This window comes from Curcuma longa, chromosome 5 (assembly GCF_044706935.1).
Source record: "Curcuma longa cultivar G26 ecotype Majalengka, Jawa Barat chromosome 5, ITB_CL_G26_1.1, whole genome shotgun sequence".
Lineage (NCBI taxonomy): Eukaryota > Viridiplantae > Streptophyta > Magnoliopsida > Zingiberales > Zingiberaceae > Curcuma > Curcuma longa.
Genome location: NC_133865.1, coordinates 11528448 through 11553517, shown reverse-complemented (window position 1 = coordinate 11553517; position 25070 = coordinate 11528448). Strand labels below are relative to the sequence as shown.

General features: G+C 34.3%; 1 protein-coding gene across 1 annotated transcript; it reads left to right on the top strand.

Annotated features, from left to right (window-relative positions):
* Nucleotides 1–597: 597 nt before the first annotated feature.
* LOC141829289 (putative gamma-aminobutyrate transaminase 3, mitochondrial) lies at nucleotides 598–24846 on the top strand. The gene is made up of 19 exons (XM_074716731.1): nucleotides 598–657; nucleotides 6776–6906; nucleotides 7008–7092; nucleotides 8972–9044; nucleotides 9217–9314; nucleotides 9605–9697; nucleotides 15375–15448; nucleotides 15550–15588; nucleotides 21748–21836; nucleotides 21914–21990; nucleotides 22077–22151; nucleotides 23075–23122; nucleotides 23253–23336; nucleotides 23425–23512; nucleotides 23621–23699; nucleotides 24077–24167; nucleotides 24298–24376; nucleotides 24462–24577; nucleotides 24682–24846. Exons 1-19 carry the CDS (start codon nucleotides 622–624, stop codon nucleotides 24757–24759), a joined length of 1533 nt encoding a protein of 510 aa, XP_074572832.1. The 5' UTR covers nucleotides 598–621; the 3' UTR covers nucleotides 24760–24846.
* The last annotated feature ends 224 nt before the right edge of the window (nucleotides 24847–25070 follow it).

Below are 25070 nucleotides of genomic sequence, written 5' to 3'. Positions count from 1 at the left end.
CAAAATTGCGTTAATGCGCATTTTAAACCACTGCCATGTTAATGGTCGTTGTTTGAGGAGACCAAGATGGTCGACCACCACTCAGGTTTGATTTTGTCGTTAACATAAAAAAAAAAAAAGGGGTGAATTATGGCCCACCGTCCCTGAAGTTTAATTGCCATCCCTCAACATCTTTTCCTCACTTAATAGAACATTGCGTATAATACAGGAAGAGCAAGAGACTTCCACAGCGCGGAGTATTTGAATGTTAATGCTGCATTATGCCCAAAGTTAAGGTATATATATATATACACTCACCCACCGTTAAACATCTCCACCCAATAATATATTTTGCAGAATAAAATAAAGAAAAAAAAATCGCTGAGTCGGAGACGGCCAAAAGTACGCAGCCGAAAAGGCGTCACTATGCATGTCTTCCACTGAAGTTACGTGACCGCATGAAAAGTACCCACATTTGTACCCCTCATCATTCATGAGATGGACCCACCTGACCGAGTTCGCCACGACGCGGGCTCCATTTCTGACGAGAAACTCCACCAACTTTTCAGGGGAATATATAATAGCTCCAAGGCTAGTATTTTGTTTTTCACTCGGAATCGGAGCGCGGTTTGATTCGAGATCATGGCGAGAATTCTTCTTCGGGGCGAGTTATCCAAGGTCGGTAGTGCTTAATCCCTAAAATCCTCTGTAACATTCGATCAAAATTCAAGTGTGTACTGCTGTTGATTTTTTTTACTTGTGTTTGCTGTTTGTGTTAAATCGAGTATCAGGGTTTTTCCTTCTCCGAGGGTTAGTGAAGGGAAAAGGAACGAAAAATGTGTTCTTCTCCGAGTTAAACTTGGGTACTTGCGCATAGATCATCTGCTTTTGGATGTTATTTTTTTGGTTCAGTGTATTTCGGATTTTGATGATATTTTCGCCTAAAATAAATGCGCCGCGTACTACTCGTATGACACTCTGACGTATGGTTGTGAGAATCCTACGATTCACGATTCTCATCGTTATGTGATTCACTTATTCACAATTCTTATATATGAATTTGAAATGAAAAGAATTGTAACGATTCAGTGTGATAGAATAGAATTCTATATGAATCTTGCTTTTCTTTTTTTACTCGAAAGAAAACCTACTAAAAATTAAATTTAACCAAGTAAAAGTAAGCCTGACCCATTGAGTAATTAAATATACCTAATATATTAGCAATTAAACTGAAATTATTATAAAAGAAGAAAAAATGAATGAATTTTATATTACATGATAGAAGTGACACAAAGTCGAAGGTAGAAGAAATTTAAATTGCAATGTTAACAATCACATAAAAGAAGAAAATTTTATAATGTCAAGACACAAAGTTGACAAAGGAAAGGATGAGTTGATACCTACTAACCGTGAAGAAGAATAAGTCTTGTCACATTGACACATAGAAAGACAATTAGAGAAATATTGCTGGGAATTTAGAAGGCATGTCAAATTAAAGGAGCTAGAACAATTTCAGATTATGCAAAGACTTGACACTTCATAGATCAAATCATTAGATCTCAAAGGAAAATCATTAATAACTGTTGAAAAATATTACTTCTCAGGAAAACAATGAATGGGAAGCGATAAGTAAAAGGATTTCATTTTAGCAATCAAAATGAATTAGTATGCTCATAACCTATGTTGTCAAAGATTGAGGCTCTCTTAGATCAGTAATATGTACTTAGCTTAAGCTTACTTTGAGAATAAGTCAATGTCATCAATAAAAAATTGGAGGGAGTTCAGCAAGTTATAAATCCACCCATGGTAAGATGGTGAGATACTTACAGGGTGGATGCATATATACTTTTTATTAGAGATATCATTATTGAGGAATGTATTTTTTAGATATAGTTGAAGAGGAGACTACCAACAAGGGCAGTTGGAAGGAGGATATGTATAGCTGACATGGATTAAAATCTTGACCCGTTTAGTTCGATACGATACTGGCGAAACATCTCGTTCCACCCGATACTGGCGAAACATCTCGTTCTGCCAATAGATCGACACTGACACAAGTGGTTTCGACTAGAATACCGTCCGGAGACGTCGTGCGGGATTGGCGACGCCTCCGGAGCTGTCGTGTGGGATGGACAATGCCTCCGGAAGCGTCGTGTGGGACTGGAGACGCCTCTGGAGGCGTTGCCCGAGCCTGGTGATGCCCTAGGAAGCGTTGCCCGAACTGGGCAACACGTTTGGAAGCATCGCTTGAGCTTCGTGCTTGCTCGAGCAATGCATGTCCGGAAGCGTTGCTCGAGCTCGGCAACGCCTCCGGAAGTGTCGTGTAGGTGTGCCTGCGGTCGTGCGGAAAAGCATGGAACAGGGCGGCCGACTGAACAGTGGGCAACAAAACAGGTAATAAACTTCAATTTTTAATAAATAACTTAGGTTAATAGTTTTAATCAACTCCTAGCTATGATGGGATAATTTAAATAGATTTAATTAAAGTCTAATAAAATTATTCCATTAATTTAATATATATATATATAATTATTTTATTATTTTTAAATATTTAGATTAAATTTTTTATTTTTAGTTAATATATTTATATTTAAAAAATACTGAAACTATATTGACACTGCACGATATGGTACTGAAACGGTATTGCTCTGGTTCGAGACTGAAACTTCGGCATGACTCAAAATTTTAAACCTTGATAGCTGAGTCTAACCATTGAGGCAAATGTTTCTTCAAAATCTACTTTAGATTTCTGATTTTGAATATCCACTTGCATCTAATCATGGTTTTTTGGAGGTAAATAACAAGGTCCTGTTTGTGGCTTTTGTTAAGAGCATCCAAGTATTCAACAATTGCCTTTTGCTAGATAAGATTTCTAGAAGTCCTTTAAATAAAGTGGCTTATGATGTTCATTTGAAGTAGAAAAAGAGAAGTTTCATACCCTTAAGACCAAAAAAGTCCACAATAGGATTGGGTGGTTTATGGATGGTGATGGTACTGGAATATGTTCACAAGAGAGTTATAGGGGTTGCTGTCAATTATTTATGATGTTGGAAGTGTAGGCTATTCAACCTTATCAAGAAAATTGTTGATGTAATGTATTTCCGAAGGGTTGGGGTGGGATGGGGTGGGTTGGGTGGGCGACATTGGTGGTATACTTTGTTTTTCGAGAGTTAATATTTTGGTAAGTGGAGTTTGCTCCCTCCCCATAGTACACGTGGCGAGATATGTAAAACATTCAGTTACGGGTTCTAGAAATGACAACCTTTTTGTTCTATGCTATATCCTAAAAAAGCACAAAATGAGAATTTGGCTCTTTCTTGTTGAGAAAGAAAGGTAGATAAATCAAGTACGTCCAGATGGTCAGAGATGAGAGTATGTTGAGTTTCCATTGTACAATTTTTTTAGAATGCCCAAGTCAAGTGTTAACGATGGTACTTATTAAGAAGATAGACAATCAGGAGAATACTTTCTCCTCAAAAGCTTTTGAGAAGGTCTATAGAGAGAAGCATGGTTCGTGCTATGTCAACAAGATGTTTCTATTTGTGTTTGACTACTACGCTTTGTTATTGTGTGTGAGGACACAAAAGTTGAGTCATAGCGCCTTGATTTTTTGAGAAAACTTCTAAATTCATTTGAAAGATATTCTCTTCCTGAATCTGTGTGCAAGAATTTGATTACAGTAGAGAATATGGTGGAAATCATTTATGTAGTAAGTTTTGATAGATAGAGAAAACTTCAGAGCGAGTTGTGAGAAGGAAGACCCATGTAAAGTGGTTGAAGTCATCAACAAACAAGGTATAGTATTGAGCACCTCCATTTGTTGGTTCTTTGTAAGGGTCCAATACATCAGAGTGGATTATGTCAAAGGTGAATTCTGAGGTAGCGCGAATCAATTCAGTTTGGAGTTAATGCCATAAACAGTTGAATTAGTTTCTTAGAATCTTGATACCTATTAAATATGACTATTATTAGTGTATCGAAGGAGGGGTTTATCTGGTCTATATGCTGCCATATAGTTGTCATCTTCAAATACAATTCTGATATGGATTGACCTGGCTTCTATTTGAGGAGATGTTCTTGATTTAATTTCTAGAGGCAAGTACGATTGTGTACTACATATCTTCTAGCAAGATGGCCTAATACTTCTTTGGCGGTAGTGAAGTCACATAGTTCCAATGCAATAAGGACTGTTTGTGTTTCAAATCAATGTGATAATCTTGCTATCTGGAATCCTTTATTGGTCTGGTGTTCTCCCTTGCAATACATTTCCAAAAAACTTGGCCTTTTAAGTAGGCCATCATTCGATTAGACCAAAGAGGTAATTAGTTCCGTCAAGGATGGTGCTAAAAAAGTCTAGGAATATCTGTAGGACCGAAATAGACGATAGAGGGGGGGGGTGAATATCATGTTTAAAAATTTCTTTTCTTTTCGTAAATCAAACATAGAGACACAACGGAAATAATAAAGATAAGAACAATCACAAGAACACAATTCTTTTTACTTGGTTCACAGTTCAGAGACTACTACTCCAAGGCATACGATCTCTTAGACCGTTTTCAATTGGGCAATCCACTAAAGTTCTCTCCAAAGGAGGAAAACTCGTACAAAAAATGAGGATGATAGTAACAAGCTACTATATTCCTTTAATGAGAATGCAAGTAATAAAAAGATACTGACAGCGGAGAAGTAGAGATCTGTATAGGTTGTCAGAGAACCTCTCGGCGTAGTAGCAATACTTGCACGGTCGAAGCAACAGAGAAACTGAAATCGTTGAATGAAGAATTGAATTAGATCCAAAGTCTCAGATCCCAAACTTCTTTTATAGGTTCCATCCAGTCGACTCAGGGGTTCAGTCGACTGAACCTATCAGGTGACTGAACTTTCTCTTTCCTTGTGTGCTCCGATTCGATCAGCTCAATCCGTAAAATCCGCACGTTCAGTCGACTGATCCACCTGATCAGGCGATTGATCCCCATGGTTTCCTTCGTTGTTTGATTTGATCTCATTTAATCTGCATTTTCCGTAGTTGTTCGGTCGACTGATCCTCCTGATCAGTCGACTGAACATGTGTTTCCTTCTTTGCTAGATACCGCTCTGATTTGTGCTCATCTTCTTAGATCGGTCGACTGAACCACTAGGTTCGATCAATCGAACTCTTAAATTCCGGAGAATTTTATTTTGTTTGTAAAACAAAGTTAGCACAATATACAAAGTAGAAGTCCTGTGGAACAGAGTTAGAAACATATAGATATATGCATGGATTATCTGACAGTTAGACTGTCTGGTCTTAATTTAGAACTTTGAGTTGGTTTCTTAGTCGGACCATTGGCTAAGTGTTTTGTCCCAACTGGTATACATCCTCACTGCCCTTTCAATCTGATAGAAGTAGTAGTGCAAAACATTGTACTTTGATCGATCAAATATGCTGGTCCGGTCGATCATGATTTTCCTTTTGCTTGGAGTTCACTGCTTCAAGACTTCTTATTACCTAAGGTTCACTCTCTTAGGGGTTTTCCTTTTATCAAGTATCCGGTCACCCTTGACCTACTTGAATTTTTCCATTTGTCAATCATTCTGTCAACCTTGACTTGACTGGACTTTTCCTTTTACTAGTCATCTGGTCAACCTTGACCTGATTGAACTTTTCCTTTTGCTAGTCATCCGGTCAATTTTGACCTGATTAAATTTCTTTCTTGACTAGATTAACCTTGACTTGACTTTATTAAATATATTGTTAAACAAACATCAAAACTGTGGAGGTCGATTGCACTAACAATATCTTCTACCTTTTCTTTGATTTATCTCTCCTTTTTTAAACCTCCCCAAAAATGACAAATAAAGGATTGGGATTAGGTTTCAATTAGGTCCTGATCTTCTCACTGCAAACATAGATAGGGGTAGCAAGGCCAATGCTTGTGAATGATGTGTTGCAGTTTTAGAGATGGCCTTGGTTAGGTTGTTGATAAGCTATGATTGGAAGGTTTTGGTGCCTATCCTATGCATGAGGAGACCTTTATGTTGGCAAAGCGTCATTGGCAGAGGAGATGTTAGCTCTAGTTGGCTGTTGGGAGGCAGTTATGGTTATGGGCAATAGGTTGGTCTGATGTTGTAGTTACTATTTGCTGTGGCACTCATAATGGGAACAAGGAATATGATGGATTCCATGTAGCGCTCAACATAACAACTTGTTTTGACGGAAAAAAATTGATGGAGGGGATGATATCTTGATTAGAAATTCCTTGGTTATTGGAGGATTGGATCAACAAGCTCTAATACAGTAATCAGATAGAAGTTTGGGTATGTATTTTGTATCTATTTCATTATTTATCAATGGGTACAGACATTGTGTTTATATAAGCAAATTTCAAGACTTTGTAAACAAGAAAAGGCACAATCAAGTTTATGTGACCAAGTTTATCTTAGAATGTTTATGTTGCTTTGTCATTAGATTTTTTTCCTTTAGTTTTCAATCAAATCTTGTTCACATCAACTACATTTGATAAAAATAATTAATCACATAGACACAACTTTTAATGCCTTTTATTTCTCATCAATTCTCTGCTTTGAATCATGGCGCTTGGTTGGTTCATTTCTTGTGTCATAAGTGGACCATAGACTGTCATCATAGTTTTTGCTCCATCATATGTTCATGTATCTTAAAGGATATTTTGGTCGCTCAAGGTTGATTTTAAGATCAACTTTCGGTGATTATTTATTTCAATGAATTCCTATATGGCTACCAATTGCCAATATTTTGCTTTGAATCACCTTGTTTTTTCTGTATGTATATATATAGGCTGGCGTACTCATCAGGCATGTTGCAACTGATGCAAGATTTCAAAAGTGTGCACCATTTGCAACTTCAACAGCTGCAAGGATGATGAGTTCAGAAGCATCTCTTCAGTCTGGGACAACTGAAGAAAAAGAGTACAAGACTAACTTTTCTCACATCTTGCAGAAATTTAGATCTTCATAATGCTAATCCATTGTTTTTAGTGGTTTATAACTCTCAACTTTAATTCTGTTAGGTTCAAGGGGCATGATATGTTAGCTCCATTCACTGCTGGATGGCAGAGCACTGACTTGCATCCCCTAGTTATTAAGAAGTCAGAGGTAGTTAGCTCAATACTGTAATGCTTTTTGCTTGCCACATGAGTCTTTGTGACTGAATATCAAGTTAAATAATACAGAGACTACATACAATCCATCTTAAGAGAAAATGTGTTCTTACTAGCTTAATTTTGAAGGAAGTGGCTTTGGTGAATAACCACTAGGTATAATTTCACACAAGTATGCAACATTAATCCTAACTCAAGCAAAAGCAAACCTTATGAAAATTTTCATTGGATGACAACAAAATCTATCCCAATCGAAAACTATATTTACTTGCCATGACTCTAAAGTGGGATGTATATGGATTAGAGGAGGGAAGTGGGTGTATGGATTAGAAAATTTACCATGCGGGTTGGGGTAGGGACTGACGAGATGACCGAGCGGCGTGTCTTGATATGCTTTGATTGCCATATTCATCTCGACCCACACTAGTTTTATAAAATTTTCAATTTGTGTACTTCCCTTTTAATTTTTTTGCCATATGTATATGGTTTCAAATTATCTATATAAAACTTTTAATTGTTAGAGTTTTTGTCATATTTATTGATTAATTGATCTCACATATATATACACATCTGTGATACTATTATTATTATTTTTTAGAGGGGTGGGTGGGTGGGGGAATGAGTCTCATGCAGGCAGGGGAACTCAATGTTGGGTGGGTAATGAGCAAGACTTGAATTAAGCAGGGTGGGTATGCAATATTTTAAAATATGCCCCGCTCCATTGCCATCTCGATCTTTCACCAATAGGTAGGTAAGAATATTCAAGCAAGCACAATCAGATTTTGAATTTGATTTTTCATAACTAATAGGAGTTTGAACAATGGTTAAGACAACATAAGAAGAATCAAGCGTGGTTGTATGGTCATACATTGAGGATTATGTCATATGCCAATAGTTATTTGCATTCATGTGGACCATTACCCAAGTCCTTGATGGTAAGGAAACAGTTGGTGAACAAAACTCTTGTGGTGCTATCTACACACATGAAATGTGGAATCCCTCTTATCTCATTCCAAAAGTTCCAATCTCGTCAACGGAATGGATTTGTATTCCCATCTTATTGGCCTAGGACTAGGAAATACGTCATGAAATACTGAGACTTTAGCTGCAAAGCTTCTTGAGCAATCATGCACAGGGTAGAAAATGTTGGCATTTGTTCATAATGAACAGTCAATAAACTGCCATTTTTCATCTGCAATGCAAGGTACCCAGCTATTTCAGGATATTTTAATGCCTTATTATCTACTGGAAAGATTATTCCATTGCTATTTGATCATAGGAAATATAAGGTTTGCACTATTACAAATATAGACATTTATATAAATCGACACTATATCAATAAATAAATTTCTAAACCTTGAGATGGCAATACAGTATGTTCCTAACAAAATGGCACCTGACCTTGTGACTTGGCTAACCAGGATTTGCACTACAAACAAACTTTATGTAATCTTTTGACTTCTGAGTATGGATATACTTTGTGTATTTCTGTTCTTCTGTTAATACAGAATAATAAATAGTGTTTAATTGATCATTAGTGTTCATAATATCTAGATTATGCATTTGTTCGATACAATGAATCTGTATGAAGACAAAAGGGTCATGCCCAAGGAAATCCTTAATTTTATTATAAAATTCTACATTTTTTTGTACTCTTCTTGAAAAGAGTAAGCTAAGATTTAAATCAATTTCTATTGCTGGTTATTAGCCTCATTATTTTCAGTCATTTTGTAGCTGGATGATAATGATATTAAAATCCTCCCTTATATTATAATAAATACATTACTTGATACTTATCTTGATGGTTGATATTAAATGCTTCAGTTTGCATAATAGTTGCATACTATTGCTAGATGATTTTTCTAATATTGTAGGGATCTTTTGTATATGATATCAATGGGAAGAAATATCTTGATGCTCTTGCTGGATTATGGAGTACATCTTTAGGTACTTTGAAGCTTTTACATTTTTTGTTCAAAAGCATTGCTTGAAGTTCTTACTTTTTATTTTTGTTCTTTGTATGTATATTTGCATTTAATCTGATATAAAATCATACTAGTTTGATAGAAATATATTAAAGTGCCTCTTGTGCTTGAAATATCTACTAAAATTTTTGTAGGTGGAAATGAACCTCGTCTTGTAGCTGCTGCAACCTCACAATTAAATGAGTTGCCATTCTATCATTCCTTTTGGAATCGTAAAACAAAACCATCCTTGGTATGAATTAATTTCTTTCAAGTAAAATTTTCAAGATTTTCTCAAATATACTCTGTGGATTAATTGTCAATTGATTTATACCCTTGATACATTGTATTGTTATAAACTTATTAACTTTGCCAAAATAAGTAACTTCATTCGCTTACTTTTTTGTTGTCTCCTATGGTTGCAAGCATAATGGCTATGTTTAACTGAGATTTTTGTCCCACTCTTACAGCAAGTTTTTCTCAAGTTTTTAAATTTACAAAATTTGGTTTTGTGAACTTCAAAATTATGTTGCTTTTGATTAGGATCTTGCAAAGGAGATTCTTGACATCTTCACATCAAGAAAAATGGGGAAGGTCTTCTTCACCAATAGTGGTTCTGAAGCCAATGATTCCCAGGTTCAGTGTACAGATTAGTATTTAATGGCACTGATTTAAGATTTTGCTTGAATAACACAGCAACCATTTCAATTTCCTTTATATTATATTGCAACTTCCTTGTATATTCTGTCTGAAAATTTGTATTGAGTACAACTATTAACATAACTTGTCCTACCATTATGTTTTCTCTGAGAACTAGAACTCTGTTTAACAAGCATAACAATCCTTATTATTTTGATGGTTCTCATCCTTTTAGAGATTATCCAACAAAAAGAATTATATTCTTTGCTTTTCGTATTGATATTTCTTGATGACTACCATGAATAACAAAAATGAAAACAATTCTTTCCTTTTTTTTTTTGTATGAATAGAATGCAATTGCATACAGGATAAATTAATTATTGTGATATTTATAACTTTTATTAACTTGCAGTAGATCGCCATTACATCTAGGCTGTAGCCTGGGAAGCCCTTTGTTGTCAACCAAAGTCACCTTATTTTAATCTCATTTGTAATCAACCATGTTGGGTCTGGATGGGCATGGAGATGCCCAAATAGCATCTAAAGCACAAGAGAGTCAAAAACCTTAAGCAATGTGATGTAGCACAAGAAGACATTCAGTATTGGGAGGTTTGGGGAGTAGAAATCTGGAATGAAGTGGTAAGGGATTGTAGAAATTTAGGTATCACACCTAAGGGTTCCTAGGCATCACACCATAGGGAGATTGCATCACACAACCTAAGAGAACTCTCAAAACATGATATCTATTTCATATCCCTGCATTACAACAGCATACATATTTATACTAGTAGATGAATTCATAGAAAACACAAAGGACTTAGAAAACTCATGGGGAGCATAAAGGACTCATAGGGAACATAAAGGACTTATAAAGACTTGCATAGTAAGCATAAAGGACTTATAAAGACGCAATAATTTTCCACGCATCCAAACATAGAAACATATTGGAGTTGTTGGACATTTATGGCTGACTTGACTTCATCCCCTTTGAAATTGATGAACTTTATATCATTTCCCAAGTAGGTTTATCATCTTCCAAGGTATGCCAAATTAATAGTTGTTCTTTAGAATCTTTATTTCTGCATTTATAAACTTTTAATGGAGATTGCCACTTGTCTCCATCAACTCTTCCTGGGTTAGAAAAATCGTCCCTGGCGAATTAAAAGCATGGAATCTTTCATAAAGATCATCAGTAATCCATTTGCATTCAAAAAGGGGTTGTGCCTTCCATTTGACAAGATACTTTTGATAGCCGCCACCTTTTTCTAACAATCTGGTGATCAATTACATTTTCGATTTCTTCTTTCAATGTTTGAACTGATGGAAGATGAGCATTATGTTCATTACTTATCATAATATCTTCATATTCAGAATATAAGGTGAGATCCTCAATGTTGAAGATGTTGCTAATTCCCATGTCTGCTAGTAGATCAAGGACATAAGCATTAGAACTTTTTTTTTCAGAACTTTATAGGGACCAACATTCCTTGAATGAAGTTTCTTATAAAATCCTCTTGGATATCTTTTTGCCTTTATACGAACCATAATCAATATCACCTTCCTTAAATTCAACAAACTTTCTTTTCAAATCATCATGTGATTTATATCTTTCATTGCTCAGAGCAATTTTCCATTTGACATCATCATGTATATCTTGTATGTGCTTGCTAAAAGCGTCAGCTTCAGCACTTGGTCTTGCCTCCAATGGTAAAAGAACCAAATCATTGGCTTTCTAGGAAGGATATTTGTAACAAATGGGCTGCATCCATTGGATCTATTCATTGAACTATTATATGCAAACTCAGCCATAGGAAGAATTTGATCTCATGTGGTAATATTATCTCCAACCAGGCAGTGAAGTAAATCACCTAAACTTCTATTGACTACCTCTGTCTTGTCCATCTGTTTGAGGGTGGAAAGAAGAAGAAAACTTCAATTTCCATAAGGTTCGCTAAAAGTAGCTTGTGACTTCACATCTCAGTCTGAAGCAATTGTTAATGGTAACCCATGAAGATGAACAACTTCCTTGAAGAAAAGTTTAGCAATGTGAACATCTGAAGTCTTTGAGCATGGGATAAAAGTGCACCATTTTTGAAAATCGATATACTACAACAAATATAGAGGCATGGACTCTAATGGTTATAGGCAAACCAAGCACAAAATCCATGCTTAGATCCTACCATGGTTTGTGTGGCACAGGTAATGGCATATATATATAAACAAGTATTTTTCTTTCTTCCTTTAGATGATTAGCATGTGCAACACTGAGTGACAATTTTGGCCACATCCTTCTTAAGGCCAATAGAAATGATCTTCAACCATAGTTTTATCCCTTCCAAAATGACCTGTTGCCCCTCCAACATGTAACTCCCATACCACTTGTTCACAAAGAGAAGTATTAGGCAAACAAAGTTAGGTTCCCTTAAAGAGATAATCATTATGTAGTGAAAAATCTGAGAATTTTCCATGCTGTCCAGCAATTAAAGTAACAAATATATTGTTGAAATCTTTGCAAAAGGATAGTCTTTCTTGGGTAGCTCAAATTCCACTACTTGTACAACCATAGAAGAAAGAATATACATTATTTGCTATGTGCATCAGTTGCTTTATTTTCAACACCGGATTTGTGTATGGTCATGAAGGTATATTCTTGCAACAAAGAGACCCATTTCCCATGTCGATTGCATAATTTTCGTTGAGAGTCGATGTATTGAAGAGCTTGGTGATCAGAATATAAAACAAACTCTTGTGAAAGGAGGTGGTGTCGCCAATGCCACAAAACTTGAAATATTGCATAAAATTCTTTATCATAAGTGGAATACCATTGTTTCGCCTCATTTAATTTCTCACTAAAATATGCTATAGCATGCCCTTTTTGACTTAATGTGCCTTCGATTTCAACATTAGATGCATCATATGCCACTTCAAAGAACTTTAAAAACTCTAGTAGTCGAAGAATAGGTGCTTCAATCAATCTTTTTCTTACTTTTTGAAAAGCTTGTGAAGTTGTGTTATTCCAAACAAATTGATCTTTTTTTTTTCATATAATTAGTTTAGGGGCCATAACAATACTGAAATTTTTGATGAAACACCAATAACATATTGTTAGGCTATGAAAACTTCTAACTTCTAGTAGTGTACTAGGCAACGTCCACTCTTGGATGACTTTTACTATCAGGATTTGCCTCTAATCCTCTGGATGACATCACAAAATCCAAGGATATCACAGAGGGAATCAGGAGCATTTCTTTAAATTTATATAGAACTTCTCTCTACGAAGAACTCTCATGACTTGTTGTAAATGGTTAAGATGATCTTCTTTACTCTTGTTGTAAATTAAGAGATCATTGAAATAAACAACAAGAAACTTTCAATAAATTGTTATAGTACTTGATTCATAAAGTGTATAAATGTGCTAGGAGTGTTGGAAAGATCAAAAGGCATGACAAGCCATTCATAAAGGTCATCTTGAGTTTGAAAGTTGTCTTCCATTCATTTCCGAGCCTTATGCATATTTGATGATAGCCACTTTTCAAATCAATTTTTGAAAAGATACAAGAACCAGCTAGTATATCATCAATGCAGGGAATTGGGAATCGATATTTGACAATGATCTTATTGATAACACGACTGTCAATATACATACGCCAACGATCATCTTTCTTTGGTGTTAACAATGCAGGGACAACACATGGGCTTGACTTTTCCAAATGAAACCCTTGGACAACAATTCATCCACTCGCAATTTCAATTCTACATGACCACTTGGATTCATTTGATAGGCGGGTAGATTGGGTAGTTGTGAACTTGGCACAAAACCAATAACATGCTGGATCTTATGCATCGGTGAAAGCTTATTAGGTAATTCTTTTGGAGACACATCAGAAAATTCATTCAATAACATAGTGATTTTTGGATGAACTAAGGAAGCTTTGGCATTGGTTTTAAATACTTTCTTGTTGTTGAACATGAAAGTGTATGCGCTATCCTTGCCACAATAATGTACATCTCGATCATACAACCAAGGTCTCTCAAGAAGTATATGAGTTACTTTAATAGGGATAATCTCGCACCAAATAGAGTCACTATAATTTTCATAACAAAGAGAAACAAGGCAGCGTTGTGTTATCGGAATAGATGTGTTATCTATCTATCTAACCTTGTATATTTGGGGATGTGGTTGTGTAGGAAGCTTGAGGCCTCCGCAAGCCTGCAGCGGCTTTGCGATGGCCAAGTGAGGCCGTGAGGCCTTCGCGAGGCCGCAGCAGCCTCGCGGAGGTCAAGTGAGGCCGTGGTGGCTTTGTGACTGCTCGCTTAGCAACGAGGCTGTTGCAACTCGCGGAGAGCCTGCAATGTGATCCATTTTTTTTCTCTTCCTTCTTTCTTTTTTAATTCCATTTATTTTATTTGCTATTAATTACTTTCCTTTCTTGCTAATTCCCCCCTTCCTTTTTTCCTTTTTCTTTTTTGCTTTGTTTCTTTTTTCCCTTTCCCTTTTTGCTTTATTTTTTTCTTTTTCTCTCCTACTAGTTGATTACTTTCTCTTTTCATATTTATTTTCTTTTCTACTAATTCTTTTCCTTTTCTACTAATTTTTTCCTTTTTTTCTCTTTCACTATTTTTCTCCTTTTTCTTTATTTTATGTTTTCTTCATTTCCTCTTTCATTTATTAATTTTTTTATTTATGTTCCTTTTTATTTCCCCTAATTTACAAGGAGCTTTTCTTTTCCTTTTTAGACTAAGAATTTTCTCCATAAAGATTAAAAATAAATAAATAAATAAAATTAATTTTATAAAATATATTATTATTTTAATTAAATTTTGAACTAGATTATTCTTAATCATATACTATATTTTACATTAAAAAACATTAAAATCATTTCGGCACGGCACGATTTGATAAAACTATATCATTCCGATCATAAATCAAAACTCCAATATGACTCGAAATTTGAAACCTTAGATACCACATCTATGGGTTCCTAGGCATCACACCATAGGGACTTTGCATCACACAACCTAAAAAATTCTCAAAACTTAATATCTATTCCATATCCCATAGTTACAACATCATACATATTTATACTAGTAGATGAACTCATAGAAAACACAAAGGACTCATAAAGACTCATAGAGAACATAAAGGACTCATAAAGGCTTGCATAGGAAGCACAAAGGACTCATAAAGATGCTACGATTTTTCACGCGTTGGAACTTAGAAACATATTGGAATTGTTGGACATTTATGACTGATTTTGACTTTTGAAACTTTGGCTTCACCCCTTTGAAATTGATGAACTTTATATTATTTCCCAAGTAGTTTTATCATCTTCTAAGGTATGCCAAATTAAAAGTTGTTCTTTAGAATCTTTATTTTTGCATTTATAAACTTTTAATGGAGAATGCCACTTGTCTCCATCACAATGCCTCTCTTTTCATTCTTAAACATTATGCTTTTCTTGTCTCTTTTTTTTTTCTCATATTTTAAAGTTTAACTACCTGCAAGCTAACTGTTTCTAATAATTATGCTCTGAAATTTACTAAAATATCTCAATTATTTGATCCTTGCAAATGCAATCTCTATTTTACCATGTGTGGGTCAAACTTCAAACTAGTTACATGCAAGATAATGATGTAGTAGTTTCTATTGCTTGACTGGGAATTCCTTCCTCAGGTAAAGCTGGTTTGGTACTATAACAATGCATTGGGCAGGCCAAACAAGAAGAAAATTATAGCACGCTATAAATCGTATGATGTGATTTTTGTAGTACTTCTGACATGCAGATTGTACTAGTGAAGTCCAACTGATCTTGAAGAGATTTGAAGCTTTAATCATTGTGTTTATGCAGGTATCACGGATCAACATTGGTAGCTGCTAGTCTTTCTGGGTACTTACTAACCAGTTTAAGTTTTCTTGTAGGAGATATCTTCTAGCATAGAATTACAGATTATTAACTTTACTATGATCTATGTTATTAAAATTTATATAAATGATGCATTATACTTTCTAGTTTCTCTTCATACTCATTGGTAAGTTATATGTTAAAGGTATTGAGTCTATTAGGTATTGCTTATTGGTGTAGTGGGTTTCTTCCTATAATTATCTCCAAACATAATGAGCAATACATTTTTTTCCCTATCCTCAAATCCTAAGTTGGTATCTAAGCCCCTTATCAGGGTTAGGCTTTCAATGAAGAATTCCCCTAAGGGCTACTCTCCTTATCGACCTCTTCTTTTCTTAGCAATTCTTCTCCCGTCTCTTCCTCCATTGTTTGGTAGCCATGTGACCTTAGCTGATCATTAGTTGTGTAGCCTCCACATTTGTGAGTGTATTGACCTCCACCAGCCTATTTGGTAAGGATTCCAAATGAAGAAGGGATCAACAATGAGCTCTCCCCTCCCTTCTTTGCATTGCAATCTTTGCACATCAAAACATTAGGAAGTGACTGAAAGCTATGAGCTATCCCAACAAATGACCCTTCACAACCAACAAAAGGAATTGCTACTTCTATTGTTGGAGGCGCCACATCTAGGCCCAACTCCTAAAACTCTAATGGTCCCATCCTAATGACTACTTTCAAGACAAGCTAGCCCAAATTTAGATCATTGATTCTTGATCTTAGTGGATTGCACTTCAAGATCTTTAGTTCCTAAATTACCACCTTCTCCATGTTGTGGTTCTTCTTCCTCTTTGTGACTAATGAAGAACAATGAGGATAAAACAATCCCTCTTTTAGGAGATTGAGGTGAAGTTTGGGGGGGGGGGGGGGGGGGGCTCATTGATATGACACCTTGCGATGGATACCCGACAAGAACTTAGATTCTTACCATAAACTAAAGGTAGTGAAATCTAACTCTTTAGTTGATGATAACCAAAAATGTCAATTCCTTATAATAGAATTATGGTTTGAAATCGTGTTTTGTGTTGCTTGGCATAGTTAAAATTATAGTTCCGATTAATTATAGAAATTCAATACTACTTAACACATAATGTTTTTTATGTCTCTATTCTCTATGTTAATCTTATTGATGAATATTGTATCGTACACTTGGCACGTCTTGGCATGCTACAACACAGGTAAAGATGACTTGAGACAATGCTATTATTTTTCTTATAGCTTGCATTTATACAAGATAATGTCAAAATTGAATTATTTAAGATGAAACACAAAGTCTGAATTAAGTATATAGTTGTTTATCTTCTTCTCTTTTTTTTTTTTTCCTTTACTTCCTTTGTCCTTCTACCTTGAATTTGCCATTGACACCATAAATTGTAACATCAACATGATACTGAAATAATATCGTTCATTCGAAAATTGAAACCTAGCAATACTTGAGATTTTGAACTTTGGATAGGATTATGTTGGTCTTGCTTGAGAGATTTCTTTATTTATGGATTGTTCCTTCTTCACTGAGATATTCTGGATTTTTATTTATTTCCCTATGTTCTAGATTCCAAATCAAATAAATTGGTTACTTTGTTTATTTTTTTTAATGATGGGTTTTATATTTATATTTTTTGTTCTCGTAGTTCTACTCCAAATATTGGCTTCAGCTTCTTCTCTCTATATTTCTCAATGTTTGTTTTCTTCGTGAAGGAGCCTATGGCATTTATCTCCTTTTTTCTTCTTTCCATAAATATCGGTTAGCGTTTATTTTGTTCTTCCTTCTTCACGTTTCATCATTTCCTTTGCTATCCTATTTGTGTGTTGCATATGCGCAACAAAGAAAACCTCTAGTTCTTGTCTAGCAAAGTGTTAAGCTGTACTATCCATCTCCATTGAAAACTGATGTCGGGCGGGATAACGATTATCCAGGGGTAATATTGATTCCGTTGATCGACTGCGAACGTCGAAAATCAATCTTCTAAAATCTATTAATTCGGAAGAATACTACGAGATAGGGAAATAAATGGCACTGTTGAAAATATTATTAAACCAAAAACTTTCTTCTAATATTAACTAGACAATGGTTTATATAGACCCAAACCCTAACTTGTAAAGAAAGGAAAGAAATCCTAACAGAATGGAAAAATTCTTAACAGATTCGAAATCCTAAAAATCCTAAACGGACTTAAAATTCTAAAATATAAAAAATAAAAATTTCTAAAACTACTCTAAAATACTAAAACCCTGAAAATTGCTAAAAATAAAAATTATCAAAAATAATAATAAAAACTTTGAATCCTCCTGCACCAAAAACCTGATAGAAAATGTCTTTTTTTTCATGTTACTATATCCAGCAAAGGGTCAACCTGAGCTTATCTCCCATGCAGTCTTGAATAGAGAAAATGCCTTCTCTCTTATTATTAAGTCTACTAAAGGGTGGAGTTGTGCTTTCCTTCCTCCAAGACCTTGATTGCTTTTCTTTTCCTCTATGACTCGTGAGTGTTTTCCTTCTCCCATGGTGTCTATTATATGCTAATGAAATCATCACTTTAGGAAGAAGTCCACTTGAGGATTAGTTCTTGAAATCTTTTCATTCTTGTTCTAGTTCTTCCTTTCTGTTTATGTCCTCTTTTCTTTGTTGTTTTGCTGATTTGATGTTAAAGACATCGTTGGTTGTGTACAAGGGATATTTAGTTACAACTCCATCAAAATTTCTATAGCTTTGCTTAATTGTGACTTTAATTTTCATATTCATGATCTTCATTGGTGATATCCTCTGATGTTTATGAAAACTTTTTTAGTTATGTAACAACAACCAAACATTTTCCCACTAAGTGTGGTTAGCTATATGAATCCTTCTACACCATTAAGCTCAATCTTCTCCTATATACTCATTTATATTTAAATGAATTTTATATTGTTTTATCATTAAATGCTCGAGTGTTACTTCTCCTTTCAAGACTCATTATAGGTTGGGTCATCCATCTCTCCCTTTGCTCAAGAAGCTTTATCCACAATATAGTAAGGTATCTTCATTAGATTATGAGTCGTGTCAATTTACAAAACATTACCGTCTTAGTTCGAGTCCTAGAGTAAATAAACGTGTTACTATTCCTTTCGAATTAGTTCATTCTGATATTTGAGATCCTTATCCTATTTTGTCTAAATTTAGATTTAGGTATTTTGTTACTTTTGTAAATGATTATTCTCGTGTAATTTGATTATATTTAATAAAAAGTTGTTCTGAGTTATTTCTCTATTTTGTGCATTTTGTGTTGAGATTAAAACTCAGTTTGATGTGTCCATTTGTACCTTGCGAAGTGATAATGTCAAAGAATATATGCCCGATTTATTCCAATCTTATATGGGTCAGAATGACATGCTTCATGAAACTTCTTGTGTTAATACTCCATCCCAAAATAGAGTAGCAGAATGTAAAAACAAATATCTTCTTGAAACTACACGGACCCTTTTATTTCAAATGAATGTTCCCAAAGCATTTTGGGCTGATACAATTTTTATAGCATGTTTTCTCATTAACCGCATGCCATCCTTTGTTCTTCATGATAAGATCCCTTTCAAAATAAGTCATTATTTTTTATTAGCCCTAGGATATTTGGTATCATCTATTTTGTTCAAGATGTTCTCTTGCATATCACTAAATTATACCCTAAGTCTTTGAAGTGTGTCTTCCTTGGTTATTTTTGTCTTCAGAAAGGATATAGGTATTATTGTCTTAGTATTAACAAATATCTTGTTTCAATTAATGTTACCTTCATAGAAAACACACCTTATTTTCGATCTTCATCTATTATGACTCGTCAGGGAGAGGATGATGATTTGTTGATATATCCTGTCAAATCCTCCGCACCAATCTCGGAATCAGATCTTGTTAAGCCTCCTATTATTCAAGTCTACTCTAGGCGATGACCTCTTGATTCAGGTCCTGCACCTCCTTCGTCAGCAAATCTAGTCCCGTGTGAGATCTTCCTATTGTGTTGCGCAAAGATAAACATAAGTGTACCTATCCTACTTCTTTTGTTTCTTATAATGATTTATCGTCTTCCTCTTGTTCTTTTATTACTTCACTTGACTCTATTTCTATTTCTAAAACTATTCGTGAAGCTATATCTCATCTTGGTTGGTGTGATGCAATGATAGATGAGATGAATGCTTTAGATGACGATGATACTTGGGACTTGGTCGATTTATCTTCAGCAAAATGGACTATTGGATGCAAATGGGTGTTTGTAGTTAAAATCAACCCAGATGAGTCAGTTGCCAGATTGAAAGCCTGTATTATCGCAAAGGGCTTTGCTCAGATCTATGATTTGGACTATTCTGACACGTTTTCTCATGTTGCAAAATTGATATCTATTTGATTGTTTATTTCAATGACTGCTACTCATTATTGGCCTTTACATCAACCTGATATCAAGAATGCTTTTCTTCATGGAAATCTTCAGGAAGAAGTATATATAAAACAATTTCCTGGTTTTATTACTCAGGAGTTAGGGCGAGTTCGTCGTCTTTAAAAGTCTTTGTATGGTTTGAAATAGAGTCATCATGCTTGGTTTAGAAAATTTAGTCAGGTTGAAAATTTTAATATGATGAAAAACAAATCTAACCACTAACCATTTTGTGTTCTATAAGCAATTAGGAGCTGGTATCATTCTGTTAGTTGTGTATGTGGATGATATTATTATTATTGGAAGCCATGCTATGGGAATCTCATCTTTTAAGTCTTTTATTTATACTCAATTTCACACGAATGACTTGGGGGTGCTAAACTATTTCTTGGGTGTTGAAGTTACAAAGATTAAAAAGGTATATTTCTATCTTAGAAAAAATATATCTTCGACCTAATAACTGAGACAGAAAAATTGGAAGCAAAGCCTTGTAGTGCTTTGATGACTCAGAACATGCATCTCACAGGAGACGAGGAACTATTCGAATATCCTGAGAGATATTGGTTGGGAAATTGAATTACCATACTGTAACTCATCTAAATATTGCATATTCGATTAGTGTTGTAAGTCAGTTTATGTTCTCTTCAACAGTTTATTATTAGACAGTGGTAGAACAAATTTTGTATTACTTGAAAGCAGCACTTGGACGAGATATCATGTATGCAAATCATGTACATACTCATATTGAATGTTTTTCATATATAGATTGGACAGGTTCCAAAATGGATAGAAAATCTACTTCATGTTATTGTATCTTTGTTGAAGGAAATTTAGTCTCATGGAAGAGTAAAAAAGCAAAATGTTGTGTCATGATCCAATATAGAGTCGGAATATAGGGCTATGACATAGTTTGTGTGTGAAATAATGTGAATATATCAATTCTTGATTGAAGTAGGACTTAAGCCTTCAATACTATCAAAACTATAGTGTAATAATTAAGCTGCTGTTCATATTGTATCGAATCTTGTGTTTCATGAGCAAACTAAGCACATTGAAATTGATTATCATTTTGTTCGTAAAAAAATTCAACAAAACTTGATTTCTACATAATATATGAAGACTGGTAAATAACTAGGGGACATATTCACAAAAGCTTTAAATGTAATTCAGATTGATTATTTTTGTAACAAGTTGGGCATGATTAATATATATGCTCCAATTTGAAGGAGAGTATTAGACGTATATATATACCATATTAGTTGTATATATATAGCAGTATATATCTATTAACATTAACCAACATAATTAGTTCTCTAAGATAGATTTCTAGTCTTGTATATAAATATACGTCATCTTTTAATAAAAGGTATTCTGTTTTTTTTATCTCAAATATCATACATCATTGAGCTCAATCTTCTCCTATATACTCATTTATATTTAAATGAATTTTATGTTGTTTTATCATTTTTAACCAAGTTGTCTTTCTAATTATGTAACAAGTTGGATAAATAGTAGTTATTCTCCAATTTTAGGGTGTTCCCAATTATTGAGTTTATTAGGTATTGATAGTCACACATTAGTAGTTCTAAATTAAAGAATTTTATAATTAACATATATATACATGTGGTACATTTGCACTTATTGTAAAGAATACAATATTTTTTCTATTCCCAAATTCTACATTATAAATTCTCTCTTTTGTAGCAATAGATGCACTTTGACATTTGTTTTTTTATTGCTTCATTTACAGACTTCCAGCATTGCACCAGAAGTTCGATCTCCCAGCACCGTTTGTTTTGCACACTGATTGTCCTCATTACTGGCGCTTCCATCTTCCTGGTATCTATCTTATGTGAAGAATGTCTATGGTGAAATTCTAGTTGTTTATTTATTTAGTTTTGCAAATTGAATATTAGGTGAGACAGAGGAGGAATTTTCAACTCGATTAGCTAATAACTTGGAGAATCTTATTCTAAAAGAAGGGCCAGACACAGTAAAGAATTCTTTTTCTCACTGGCTAGGTGGAAGCTTTAATTGTTATTGAAGACGAGTGTGCTCATTATCACATTTTATTCTCAGATAGCTGCATTTATTGCTGAACCAGTTATGGGGGCTGGAGGTGTTATCCTTCCTCCAAAGACATACTTCGAAAAGGTCAGTGTTGTTGGATCACAATTTAGTTTGCTCAGCATTCTGCTTATCTTTTACTTATTTATCATTTTATATCAAAATATAACATGTAGAATTCCTGCAAAGAAGCAAGCAAGATAATGAAATCCTTCACATTTTGAAGGATTTTTTCATGTGGATTTTCCTGTTCCTACAATTAGGGATTTTTCTTGTCATCTCTTCATCATATCATTTCCTACAGCTTCCAAATGCCTATCACATAGTTGTTTAATGAATTTTTTATTTGTTGATTGAGTTTCTTTTAGAGTATTCTAGAATAGAAGCTAGATTCCTAGATTGTTAGAAATTCTTCTACTCTTAACACTTTTGTCGGACACTTGTCTATAACTTAAAATTTCCCCTTTGTGAAAATTAAATAACTTGAATTGGATTTCAACCTTATGCTGTCATTGCATCATCTGAGAATTAGTTTCCCATGATCTCCAGACTACTAAATTCTACCTTTTTTTTTCATCCGACAATGTATCCATGTGTAGGAGGTTAGGATTCTAACTGCTGTAGCTATGTTGCTAACTGTTTTTTGCAATGGTTTATAGTTTTTCTTCAATTTTTTTGTTTTCTTGCATTATTCTCAGCAAAGATAAAAGCCTTTTCAGAAAAGAAGCATAAGGTTCCCATCTTCTTCTTTTGCTTAGATCTTAAGTGTACACTGATTCTGCTGCATACACTTGCGGAAATAATGGATAATATATTTACTTTCAATGGGTTTAGCCACTTGCTACTAGTTTTATGGGTTAATCCATATTAGCTTCGTAGTATATATCCATTGTCTGAGATTCATAATTTTTTCTTCTGTTTCTTTTACAATGTAGACACAACTATGCTGTATATTTCTCTTGCTGTCTTTTGATTTGATGCACATCTTTTCCTTTTTGATCTTTCCATAGGTTCAAGCTGTTCTGAAGAAGTATGATATATTATTTATTGCTGATGAGGTTCTTAATTCCTAACTTTTTTGAGAAAATTTATGTACTCGTTCCTATCTAATGAAAACAATGGAAGATTTTTCATTGAGAAAAGACATTAAACACTCCAAAACAATTTAATTGTTTTATATATGTTCAGGTCATTACTGCTTTTGGAAGGTTAGGGACAATGTTTGGATGTGACAAATACAATATCAAGCCTGATCTTGTCTCCATTGCTAAAGTGAGTTTAAACTATAATCTTCCTTTTAGTTCTGAAGTATAATCAATTCAATGTCCAGTTACAAGCATAAAGTTTCTTTATATTGCAGGCTCTTTCATCAGCATACTTGCCAATAGGTGCAATACTTGTTAGCCCAGAAATTGTAGATGTTATATATTCTCAAAGTAACAAACTTGGTATGATTATAACCAATCAGATTGAAATAGATTGTGTCATAATTTATTACTGATTACCAGCTAAAATCCAATGATTTTCACATTTTAAACATTATTGGTCTTTTTTAGGTTCATTTTCTCATGGATTCACATATTCGGGCCATCCAGTCTCCTGCGCTGTTGCTTTAGAAACTCTTAAGATTTATAAGTATGGATTCTCTTTTTCCATCTTCAATTGGTGACTGATGCATCATTTAGTCATAGTTTCCTAATAATTGGAAATGGCTTTAGCGAATGTTTTCTTCCATTTCACTTCCCAGGTTATATCAGAATCTAAACTAAGAGCTTCTAATCCAACTGTGTATTTTCTAATAACCTTTCTCTAATATCTCTCATCTGATCTCATAATGCTGATACTAACTGAAAAATGCTGTATAATGTTGGCAGCTAATAGTGAACTAAAGGTAATATATAATAAGTTGAAGGGAAATCTTTATGTACTGGAAAAATAATTACAACTGGAGATGATACTACTGATCATATTTTGATTATTTCAGAAATTTGATATAGTCTCATATTTTGCAGGGAAAGAAACATTACTGAGATAGTGCAAGCCATTGCTCCAAAGTTCCAAGAGGGCATCAAAGCTTTTTCAGATAGCCCCGTCATTGGGGAGGTACAAATTTTAGTAGGAACCCTGTGGCTATATTATCCTTGAATCACCAATCCTATCGACATTGGTGTCTATTCTTGCTTGTTTTTAAGTTTCCATTTTAGATTTTGTGGAGACAACTATTTTTCTGTAGATACGCGGGATTGGTTTGATTCTTGGAACTGAGTTCACTGACAACAAGTTACCTAATGAACCATTTCCTGCAGAGTGGGGTATGTTAAATGTCTAGTTTACAATTTTCATCTGTTTTAGATGCCTTGTGACCTATTTTTGCAATAAGTTTTCTGCTGATTTCAGGTGTAGGTGCGATCTTTGGATCAGAATGTGAAAAGCGCGGAATGCTAATTAGAGTTGCTGGGGACAGCATAATGATGTCCCCTCCCTATATTATTACTCCAGATGAGATAGATAAAGTAAGTTATTCCTTTCAAGCTAAATGCCCACTCCATCCACCGTTCGGTCTTCATTAATTTAAGCAATTTCGATCTTGTTTAATTTAACTATTCCATTGTTTTAGTTGATCTACATCTATGGAGAAGCTCTGAAGAGCACAGAGGAGAAGGTAGCAAAATTGAAATCTAAGGTAACTTGTTAGGCAATCATCTCTAGTGTGTAGTTGGATGGAGTAGCATAGATCTCTCCGTGAGTTGTTGATTATGAAAAATATTCTGCACAAAGAATATTGCTATTAGACAAAGAATATTGTGATTTTTTTGTTGTCGAAATTGCATATGCATCAAGCATCTCTAAATAAGAACAAAGATTTACTCTTCATAACAGATAGGCAGTAAAATTTATCTCCTTAATTGATTGATATTTGAAGTTTATAAATGCATATTGTCATATATACAAATTGGATTATTGCAAACAACGAGTTCAGACATCTTTGTTTTTCATTCAATTATG

Excerpts from the sequence above, each read along its gene's own strand:
- LOC141829289 (XM_074716731.1), top strand. The coding sequence starts at position 622 with ATGGCGAGAATTCTTCTTCGGGGCGAGTTATCCAAG. Across the intron at positions 9,315-9,604 it reads GTAAAACAAAACCATCCTTG|GATCTTGCAAAGGAGATTCT; the intron begins GTATGAATTAAT and ends GCTTTTGATTAG. Across the intron at positions 15,589-21,747 it reads GTAGCTGCTAGTCTTTCTGG|ACTTCCAGCATTGCACCAGA; the intron begins GTACTTACTAAC and ends CTTCATTTACAG.